The sequence below is a fragment of the Solanum tuberosum genome, unplaced genomic scaffold (assembly GCF_000226075.1).
Source record: "Solanum tuberosum cultivar DM 1-3 516 R44 unplaced genomic scaffold, SolTub_3.0 scf00364, whole genome shotgun sequence".
Lineage (NCBI taxonomy): Eukaryota > Viridiplantae > Streptophyta > Magnoliopsida > Solanales > Solanaceae > Solanum > Solanum tuberosum.
In genome coordinates this window covers 109,951-121,793 of record NW_006239291.1, presented here as the reverse complement: position 1 = coordinate 121,793, position 11,843 = coordinate 109,951, and the positions used below count along the sequence as shown (strand labels likewise).

General features: G+C 34.6%; 1 protein-coding gene across 1 annotated transcript; it reads right to left on the bottom strand.

The window, feature by feature from the left end:
• Positions 1-220: 220 nt before the first annotated feature.
• LOC102577573 (cellulose synthase A catalytic subunit 1 [UDP-forming]) lies at positions 221-8,518 on the bottom strand. The gene is made up of 14 exons (XM_006361662.2): positions 8,256-8,518; positions 6,695-6,890; positions 6,408-6,589; positions 5,548-5,665; positions 5,261-5,450; positions 4,623-4,889; positions 4,132-4,477; positions 3,598-3,735; positions 3,386-3,511; positions 2,961-3,173; positions 2,590-2,857; positions 1,994-2,190; positions 1,527-1,877; positions 221-1,097 (listed from the first exon to the last, which is right to left on the bottom strand). Exons 1-14 carry the CDS (start codon positions 8,334-8,336, stop codon positions 510-512), a joined length of 3,261 nt encoding a protein of 1,086 aa, XP_006361724.1. The 5' UTR covers positions 8,337-8,518; the 3' UTR covers positions 221-509.
• Between the last annotated feature and the right edge of the window lie 3,325 nt (positions 8,519-11,843).

Below are 11,843 nucleotides of genomic sequence, written 5' to 3'. Positions count from 1 at the left end.
CTGACACATGATGTACAAAAGCAGTCCACCATCCAAATCAATCACAAATAAACTATGTTACGAGAAAATAACACAAAATGTAATTGTTAAAGGCTCAAATAAGCAAGGGTTTCCCCAATTGCCTCTAAAAATAAAAAAAGTCTGTCAAGGTAAAACATATTAACAGCTCCAAACTCAATCACAAACATATCATCTTTGAGAAAGTAGGTCGAATGATACTCTGCACCAACCAAACGATAAGATAACAAAATTAAATTTAAAATTCTTCACATCATAAGTTACAGTGCTTGCATGAACATCTGAGACATGTAAACGGTATACAACAAAAAGGCAAAAATCCATGTGAGTTGGATGTCTTTCATGCATCACCACTCCTTCCGACTTACAACATTGGTACAAAATGACTACAGGACTTAACCGCGCCGCCTTAGTTTTCTTATTTACAACATGGGACCATATGGATAAACAAACATCTGATCTTACCTTAAAATAAATAAACAAACTTCTCACTAGCAGTTGATACCACATTGACCTCTTGCAGCAGTCTTTGACGCGTCTGATGTGAAAGGATCGATACGCACCCAAAGCAATGAGAATATGGATGCAAGGAGAACTGCCCAGACAATGACAATGGTAGGAGTACGATTCTGACGTCCCAACAAACCTTTGAGGAAAGGGTACAAATGGACAATGACCCAAATGGCAAAGAACAACTTCCCAAATAGAGGACCCCATGATTGGTATCCACTGTTTATGGCATATGAAACACCCGCCACAATTCCTACCAGATTCATGATAAGGATTGCTGTGGGAGGAATAAGGAGAGTCGTCCATTTGAACACATAAAGCTCAGCAAAATCTCCATCCTCATCGTTTGCCTTTGACGTGACTGTAAAGTTGGTATCAATCCCAGCAAGCACTTTCAGGAGACCTTGGAAAACTGCAAACAAGTGAGCTGATGTACCACCAATGACCCAGAACTGTTCATTTCTCCACCAGTCTTCAATACTCACACCACTCCACCTAAGCTCCAATATACCAGTTGCGAAAATGGAAAGAAAGAGTAGAATGAACCACATGCCAGCATAGTTGCTTATCTGCAGGTAATTGAGAATTATTCATAAATGTATATACAAGCTAAGGGGATCAAGACCATATTTACGGGCAAGCATGAGTATAAACATATCTCAAGGGTTGAACGAACAGTCCCATCCAAAGAAAAAGACTAAAATCAGAAAAGCAAAATAGTTCTCAGCATGAAGACACAGAACAGAATTTTGACAGGATAATATAAGGTTAGAGGAAACAATTTGTAGTATTTACTTTCCTATTTCAACTTTCTTTTTTCTTTACAGAGACTCCCTTCCCACAACACCAGGGGATCATTTCAGTGTGATAAGTTAGTATACCCAGCCTTTCCTAATTGGACAAGTACGGCATGGAAATCATTCTGTTGGTATTCAATGTTTCAATCAACTATTTAAACCTAACAGCATAAAGCAATCTGAATGAAACTTTTAACATACCTCAGGAATGATAAATTTCCCGGTCAGAAGACAGATGGCAGGAAGCGTACAGTAAGCAAGCAAAGGTAAAGATGTGAGAGGATAGACGATGGTATTAATATAGGCTAATCTCTCCAGAAGCATCAATCTGCCACTGTAGCCATACCATATCGGGCAATGCCTACTCAACAGGATTTCAACAGAACCCAAGGCCCACCGGAGCACCTGGTTTAAACGATCAGAAAGATTGATAGGAGCAGACCCTTTAAACGCTGGTCGAGGAGGCATGCAATATAGGGAATACCATCCTCGTGCATGCATCTTAAACCCAGTCAAAATATCTTCAGTGACAGATCCATAGATCCACCCAATCTGATAGGAAACCACAAATGCTTAATAATGGCTTTTGTGCCACAATAAGATCAATACAGCCAAGCAAAATGGACATCTAAGTCATAACAGTATATAACTCAATATTGTTGTTGTACCTCTTTTCCCCATTCAGTCTTGTCCTCGTAGCCACAGCTAATAACATGAATTGCTTCTTTCAAAAGAGATGCAGGATTAGTGGATGCGGGAATGCCTCCTTGTTCCATAAAGGTGGCAGCAATAAACACTGGTGATTGACCAAACCGCTTCTCCAAGCTCCTCTGTGACATAAGCAGTGACTTCTCCTCATCATATCCTGCAAATCCAAAGAGAACAGTCAACAAACAACTCTGTGATGAGGGTATTCATACATTTAGCAGCCTCAGCTATGAGACAGGTTGAGAAGTTGGGAGGACTGAACAAATTAAATTTGTCAAATAAACACAGAACAGTAGAAGAGTTGAGAGTTACAATAATCACATTCAGCTAAACTAACTTATCAAATATCATAAAAAGGTTTTCTCACTTTGCTTCTGAATCCATCATATATCTGATAGAAAATAACCTTAAGAGTATGTCAAAACTATGATACTTCCCAAGTATATCTTAGTTGTAATCACTCAGAAGTCAGATGCTTTAAGACGATATTGACTTATCTAAGTAGAACACTTAATTTTACCATAGAGGATGGACCAAGATTTTCTAAGGACATTACCTTCTACACCTTCTTCAATGTCTTCCATATTGAAAATTGGGATAGTGGATTCTGTTCTTTTTACAGCCCTCTTCTTATCAATGTATTTCTTGTTTCCACTCCTTCCCTTCTTCCTTGACCCACCACAACAGCTCTTCACAATGATGTTTGGCTCCAAATCTGCCTCAGTTAAGACAGGATCATACCCGTATAGAGCCTGCCTGTTAAAACAACACCCAGTTCCCACATACATAGGACCCTGAAGACCATCCAACCCTTTCAAGTTGATCTGTGAAACATGAACAAAATGAAATGAGCACTCCAACTTAAAACTAACTGACATACCAAAGGTGGTTGATAAACAATCTGGGGAATGTGTATGTGACACTTACATCAAAGAACACAATGTTTCGGTTAGCATATCGATCGTGCAAGTCAATGCCATCAAATCGCTGAGGGAACTGAACATAGCATGTCTTCTTTCCAAGAACAGGATCCATGAGGAAACACATAGCTTCTTTAAGTGCTTTGCTGTTGTTAAAGTAGTGATCACAATCGACATTCAAAAGATATGCTCCATTGGTAAGAACTGCAGAAACACGAATCTGCAGAAAATTGAAGGTACAGCATAAATAAATGGAACATCACACAAGATAATAATATCAGATAGCACAAGGAGAGCAATATTATCAAGTATGCTATGAGACATTCTCCATCATCGCAACCATGAGGTGTTTATATAAAATAGAACTATTCAACTTTGATGGCATGCTAAATAAAATTGGAAGATCTCATATTCTAATTATCAGTGGCCTACCAAAGCATTCATAGCTCCAGCTTTCTTGTGGTGTTGGAAACCTGGTCGCTTCTCACGAGAAACATAAACCAGACGAGGAAGTTCATTTCCATCAGTATCAAGGCCCCCGCTATGCCCCAAAAAGACCTATCATCCAATCCGAAGTAATTAAAAACAGGACAAGATGTACAGTGAATCAACTTTCACATAATTATTAGATACATAAAGAATACCTGGATCATTCCTGGATGATCCCTAGGGTTATTTCCAGGCCAAGCTGTTCCATCTTGCATTGTCCAACCTTCTTCAGGCATTTTTTGTGCTTTTGCAACAAGAGCATTGATACGTATTTTAAATTCTTCATATTCCCTCTGCAATGTCAAAATTGTCAGATTATTATAATTGCTTGAATGGTAAAAAGTTTATTACAGAGAAAAAGGAATTTGCCAATATTATCGGCATAAATCCTAGCAACAGAGAGGCCTGAGCTTTCCCAACTCATAAACCACTCTGCAGCTAACCAACAAACTTTCAGGCAAAAGTTATCTACACACCTACTTATCCTGTATACATTGATTCGTTAAGGGATCTTAGACATTCAAGCCTTTCACAATCCTATCAAAAATAATAGAGTTCAACTAATGGAGCATTTGTTGAATAAAACTCAACTACCATCAAACAAAAGTGTTATACTAAAACGTGATGCCTAGTCGCCTACATACCAATAAGTCCCCATTAAATTCAGTGTATTAAAGTTTCATTTGTACCTTCATTGCCCTGCGCTCTTTCACAAAAGAAGGCTGAACCTTGTCCTTCAAATAATCTATCTTTTGAGCAAAATAAAATTCAGGGGCCCGAGGCTCAATGCTGAATTTCTTGCAGAAGGGTACCCATCTCCTTGCAAACTCTGCGGTCTCAGAAAGGGCTTCAAACGTTAGCATTGCTGAACCATCATCTGACACATAGCATGAGACCTTGTCCACAGGATAATCAACAGCAAGGATGGACAACACTGTGTTTGCAGTAATGAGAGGAGGTTCTTTCAAAGGATCCACTGTACTGACAAAGACGTCAACAGGTGCAAGCTGCGAAGGCTCCCCTTCTCTATCATGTCTGAGAAAGTGAGGAAAAAACTTTTAGACTGAAAACTAGAACACGAGATTTGAAGCATAGTATTTATCCTAATAAAAGGAAGTGAAATATTTGAAACCTTCCACTACTCAAACAATTTCTCCCTAAGAGCAGCATAGCAACTAACCTCAAAGCTAGCCTGTCAAGGAATGTCTCACGATTGACTGGTGACCATTTTGGAAACTGATCGAGAAGCCAGGACAAGGCAAACCAAACCTCACAAATAACTGATACTAGCCACAGAGGATATGCATCATTCACTGGATGAGTTAGACGGTATTGCATGAAAAAGCCCAAGATGATCAACCGCAAAATGATAACAACCCGATATGGGGTAAGATGGGATGAAGGAATAGGCACCACACGGCTCATAGGCTGGCGAGCATCGTCAGCCCTGTCAAAGAGAAAACCAATAAGTATCATAGTTTTGAATTATATTTTCTTGCAGTACTATAAAACCAAGAAAATTGACTAATAAACAGAGAAACAGTTCCAGGACAATAGAAAGGAAATTCATTTCCCAAACTAAGTACTACAAATTTTAGCAGGGATGGTGAAATGGACATCATAACAGTGTCAGGACATTAAAAAGGAATTTTCTTTTAACATTTCACTTCTCAAACCAAGTATTACAAGATTTTTGCAGTGAGAGAGATGGATATCAGTGCTGGAGTTATTAAAGGAAGGAGCGAAAGTTTGATCCAGTCATCTATAATATATCGTATGTTCCCTAAATATTTTTCATTTATTCAATAAGATGCTTACATTTGTAGCTCTTCTCCATTCGACCCTGTCCCTTCAATGTCTCCGCCTTTCCCTTCGGCATATCTGTTTGTCGAATGCACCAGATTTTTCTCCTGTTTCAGTTTCCAACCCTCTACTCTCTCCTTCCAGTCAACACTTCCAAGCCCGTAAGAATTCAAGTCCTTTGAGGGGTCCACAATTCTTACAGGAACTGCAAAAGTATGAAATTATCAGAAGTTTAGAGGACGAATAAAGTGTTTTAACACACTATTTCAGCCAACTAAGAATATATTCAAGTAGGCCAGTACCAGGCTGTCTTGGATCAACATAAGACAGGGATGAATGTTTGTCTCCAGGGCCCAAGGGTCCTGACATACTTCTTACAGATTGTGTATCAGTTGTTGCACTAGGAAAATCACCAGATACCTAAGACAAGCAGAAAGACTTTTTTTAGAAAAAATCAATGTGCCAGGGACTATGCTCAGAAGAGATCAGTGTACACTTGCCAGAAAAATACAAAAAGTAATATCATGCCAATAGATAAGGACTTCACCAAAAATCCATCATTTTTGGTTAATAAATTATCAAATGAACATACTAGTTTGTTCATTCACCATATATAACACCATTTGCTCCAAATCTGCTTTTCAAAGTCGAAGCATAAAAGCAGGTAAATCACCCAGTGGACAAAACTGGTATACAGAACGCAGCCAATCTAATTGAAACAGGGTCCGTTTCAATTTTCATCCATCAGCCGTAAACCCAAAGTCAGATGTCAGTAAGTTTTGATTTAGAAAAGAATCAGAAAGACGAGCAGGACAGTCAACTATCAAAATTTGTAGAGATGTTGTAAAGTTTAGTGCAAGGAAAAGGACTTAAACAATGGTTAGTTTTTGCTTCATGTGACACTCAATAATTAAGGACCCAAGATCATGGCTGATTGGCTAAATAAGTGATTATTTTAATAATACATTAAATCAATTCATTTGAAGCCACAATTTGTTATCAGCATTCAAAACTGAGTTTCCTGCAGAAAATCCATTCAACTACACTTCACTCCCAAATAAGGGATGCAAATCAAGGACCTCCCAGGAGGTTCTACAACAGATTAATGAAACAAAAATACAGCCAAAGCACAAAATGACAACATAAGCACATTATCACTCACTGGCTGGCCATTTGTAAGAAGAGGGATCGGTTGCTGAGATTCGTGTCTAGAGGATGAAGAGAGACCAGCATCATCACCCTGCCATTGCTGTCTGGCCTTGCTGTTTCCTTGAGCATAATTGAACTCATTGTCGATATCATCAACATCTTCCTCGTCATCATCTCCATCCACTCGTGGACTCCCTAATACATTGACAAAGCAATGACTTAGTTTCAAAAGTTCAGTTTAGAAGCAAAAATGAAAGTGCAAGGAACCAAAAAAGTAACAGAAAAAGATATTGAACTCACCCTTGAACCTCTTGTATCTGGTCTTGCATTGAGGACATGATTGATTTCCATCTTTACGCTCGTACTCATAACAAGCCCGGCAAACAGGAAAGGCACACTCATTACAAGCAATGAATACATCACCAGTAGCAGTCAACCCAACAGTATCACCACAAATTTGGCATATTTGACTGTTGAGAGGCTTCAAGGGTTTCGGCTGCACCAAAATGTCCACTTAAATTAACAGGTATTCAGATTAACCAATAGATACACGCAAACCTACTCAAGCTTCAGTCTAATAAACTACTAGCAGAGGGGTCATTCACTCATTTGGATGGAGGGTACTGGAAACTAATAATTAGTAGATTCAACCATTTCAAGAAGGCCTCTTAAAGTGAATGAACTCTAACAAGCCTGTTTAGATGCGATTATCTTTTCGCTTTTGACATTGAAAAATTTCACCAACTTATATTTGTCCATAGAAGTGATTTTGAAGAAAATGCATCTCAGTTAATCCAAGAAGGAAATGAATGCTCGAAATGTGAAATGCGGGCTTTAAACCAAATATATAGACTTAAATTTTGATTGACATTCTTGTGCCAAACATATAAGGAAAAACCCAAAGAAATATTCATGATCCATACTCCTGAACTAATATGCGGATCTAAAATGAAATCCCAAAATTGAACATGCCTATCTTTCACCTAAAGCAGCCATCAGTTACTACATTAGGATAAGACACGAGGCAAAACTGCTCAAATTTGAAGTAGCAAAAAAGTACATTTTCGAAGAACTTTCCATCACGAATTAACATCAGGTATGTATATGTTGAAGAGTTAAAAAGTCACACATCGGTGATTAATGAGATGAATGGTCTCGTTATAAGGTTTGGACAATCCTCCTCCCTTTGAGCTTAGCTTTGGGGGCATGAGTTAAGCCCAAAGCCTATTTTCACATGGTATTATAGTAAGACCCATTTCACATGTTGGGCCCCACATTAAATTTGATCATGCATCAAATGTCCAACCACATGAGGTGGGAGGGTGGGGTGTTGAAGAGTGAATGAAAGAGGAAAAAACAATATGTCAATATTTATAGAGAGCTCAAATCTTGATACATCCATTTCATTCCAAAATGTACTCAAATCCTGATATAGGAATCAAATCTTAAACAAGATTAACATCAATAAACTTCCAAATTCATGGGAAAAACCCAGTCTTGGGATAAGAATTCACTCTACTTCAACCACCAAATTACAAGCCCTAATATGCTTAAAGAAGTAGTAATAGAACACTTTTAAAGTCCAAATTGATTGATGAAAAGATCAAAACTTTATCACAAAATCTCAACAATCACCAGGTCAGATCTAAACCCCAACACTGAATCAAGAAGACAAATTCAAAAACCGAAATGCTCCAAATTGATGAAAAGATCAAAACTTTATCAGAAATCTGAGTCAACTTGAACACTTAAATCCAGATAAGATATAGGATTTGATCAAAAACCTCACAATCAGATCTAAAACATCTGTATTGAATCAAGAACAAAAAAAGTAATAAAGCAGAGAATTTGAGAATGATACCCCACTATCAGAATCATGTCGAATCCTAACCAACTCATTGCGCTTGTGAGATCCAGCTACCATTCCAGCACCTGCCTCCATTTCTTCTCCTCAAAGAAACAGAGGGTACCTTAAAACAGAGCTTAATCAATCTTGATTCACTTCTAGTGGTTATTATGCCAATGTGAAGAAACAGTGCATTTCCTCAACTGGACATCACTCCTCTAACTTCACCTTCCTTCTCTTCTCTGATAATGCTAGTGCTACTCTCTTTTTATCATTTCTTTGGCAGATTTAATTTTATTAATTATTAAATTAAATTACATTATTAGGAATTTTAACCGGCTTCACCGGTAACCAGGAATCGGCTCTGGGTTGGTTTAGACTTTTTAGAGATATACGATGCTAACCCTCTTTTGTCTTCATATCATACTCTTCTCTTTCAATTTAATTTATTTTCAAAAAGAAAATATTTGAAACAAACTAAATTTAAGACTGATAAATTGTAACAGAACAAGAATAAATTTAATTAGACAAATAATTCAGAAAAGTTAAAAACTTTAACTTTAATTTTAAAATCTACATTTATTGTTTTGAATATCAAAATTTATATAACTATAAGAACTTGTCGCTAAAATAACGTAAAAAATTAAATTGTTTTTTTCTAAATTTAAAAATATATTTAAAATAATATTAGGGAAATTCAAATTATTATTTTTTGGTTTCCCAAACGATGTCCGATATACCCATCCACATTGAAGTCCGACTAAATCTGAATTCGCTCCGAAAAGTCCCACATTGGGGGGAACGCACTCCCAAACAAAGGCAACTTCGTACCAAGGGGGCCCGAACCCGAGACCTCTTGGTTAAGGATGAAGAAATATTTTCCAGTCCACCACAATCCTTGTTGGTGGGAAATTCGAATTTAGATTAGAATGACATATAAGGTGAACTAATTCCTTAACATTTTTTTAATTTAAGCAGAATAGAATTGGAAAATACAGTTTAAAAACATAGTCCACTCGATCTCAAATAAATGTCTTCTTTCACTATTAAAAAACAAAAACGGTAAAAGTTTTATTTTGTTGTTTTATTCCGAAAATGATAGTTCTAAAATTGTAGTTCAGTATAGAATGTGTATGGAATAGAAATAATACAAGAATTATGGTGTACATAATTTTAAAATTAAATGTATATCAATAAAACTAATCTAAAAAATTATACTGTATCAAGATTATAATGTCTAATTCCATGAGTAAAACGATCCTTTAGAATCTATTTAAAATAACTTTTATACAAACAAATATGGCTAATTATTTTTAATGAGTATACATTGAAAACTTACTAAAGAAATGAATCATTTAACGTAGGGTGTAAAAAAAAACATGAAAATTTGGTCGAATTCTTGAATCAAATTGATTATATCATTTTAAAAATAAAATTGTGGACTTTTATTTAAGTGTATAATGTCCCGAACAATTGGGATGATCTTTTTAATTTATGAAATAGCCAAAAAAAATGTTGAACCAAATCGAATAACCTTACGTGTATGTAAACATATTTTATATAGTAACAATATGTTAAATTTAATATATAAATATATTTTATAACATTTTTCAAAATATAAATATAATCTAGGTCCTAGACTTCTGTTGATTAGACAAATTTGGTTCTTTATTCTTTAGTTAATCTTTAATTAGTTATGTTTAAAATTAAATTATACTACAGTATAATACATACTCTATCAAACAATACAACAAAATCTACGCAAGCACTCCTATTAATTGTTTAAGATTAAACAATATGATAACAAGACTTTACATTCTTGACTTTTTGGTAAAGAATTGAAGTGTTATTCACGAACATATTTGTGAAGAAATCTTTTAATAATAATATATTTTGAGGTGATATTTTAAAAATATAATAAAAAAGAAAAAATAATCAAATTGTACCGAAGAGAAATCAATAATATAATTGAGATGATTTTAAAAAATCAAATTTTGATTATACATTATAAAATACCTAAAAATTTAAAATAATATAAATATTTTTTTTAAAATAACCAGCTGAACCGTGGTTAAAGTGAAATTAGTACCTGTATTAATTTATGAGGTGTGATAAAGGTATTTGTTTTTAATGGAGATTGACATTTTTGAGTATGTCCAATCAAACTGGCAAAGTTGTGTAGCAAAAGATTGTGGAAGTGGTTGTGAACAGCCTGTACTTTGCTGTTCTAACCGGCTACTTCCGGTTCTCTTCTCCGACAACCCAAACCAAGTTTCTGTCGGTGCACTGCTTTTTTATTTTTCCTTTTTCTTTTTTTCATTTAATATATGATCTTGTCTTTTTCTACTCAGTTTCCAAAAATATCACGTCATGTTTGTGCTAATTGCATATCCACCCTTCATCCTCACCGACGGCCTTATAATAATTAAACATGTTTATTTTTTTTAAAAATTATTATTATTTCTCTGTTTCAACTTGATGGTCTGTTTTGACTCAATACATAGTAAAAATAAATAAATAAATAAGAATTTAGAATTTAGAATCATTTAAATTTGTAATATTAAAAATGTCTTGTAAAAAGTTGAAATATAAAAAGGAGAGAAATATTGAAAATACTTGTGAACTTAACGTAAATTATTTGTTTCGTTTTTAAATTATTGACAATCTTTAAAACACCTCTATACTTGACTAATTAAACTTAAAACACTCTAACACCCCCGATCTGTCACATGACATAACAAGTAGTCTCAAACTTTTGTAAGAGCATGAAACTCTTAATAAAAGTCTAGAGAAGTGTTGAAAACATTCCTAAATTTAACGAGAATTTAAGAGTGTATTTCAATCATGTTCCAAGATCGAGTGTGTATTTAAGTTGAGTTAGTCAAGTAAACGAGTGTTTTTAAAGTTGTCAATAGTTCAAAAATGAAATTAATTATTCACGTCAAGTTTAAGGGTGTTTTTAATATTTCTTTCTTAAAAAATAATTAAAAAATGAAAGATATTTCTATAAAACAGATTGAAGTAAGATAATTAAATTAAAATGATTATGTTCATATTATGTTATAACGGAAAAAAAATTCTTGCTTTTCTTTAATTTAATAATAAAAAAAACAAATGTGATGTCTTAATTGATGTAAATTAGTATTCATACATTTATTGTCACGTACAGTTTCTAGTTCTCACTTGTTCATTTGTTATTAATTTTTCCTAACAATATTAGGTTACGTGAAAGTATTTGAATGTAAGAGTAGTTAAAAGATAATCGTAATTAAAAAGGTAGATTTAAAGATTGACTATAAAACTTGTACGTTAGGTCCTTTGTCAAATCTGTAGCCATTAAGATATTTTTCTAACTTCCCTCGTTTGATTAATTAAATTAGTAATAAGTAGATAGGGCATCGCCATCACATTTAAAGAAAATATTTTATTTCTTCAGTTCACTTTTATTATTGATTTTGAATTTTATACGTCCTATAAATATATTAATTAATATTAGTATTTTATTATAATATATGTTTTTTCTTGATATGCTAAAAGTAACAAGTAATATGAATATATTTTTTTAGTAATATAGCGAACGAGTAAAAATGAACAAAGAGAACA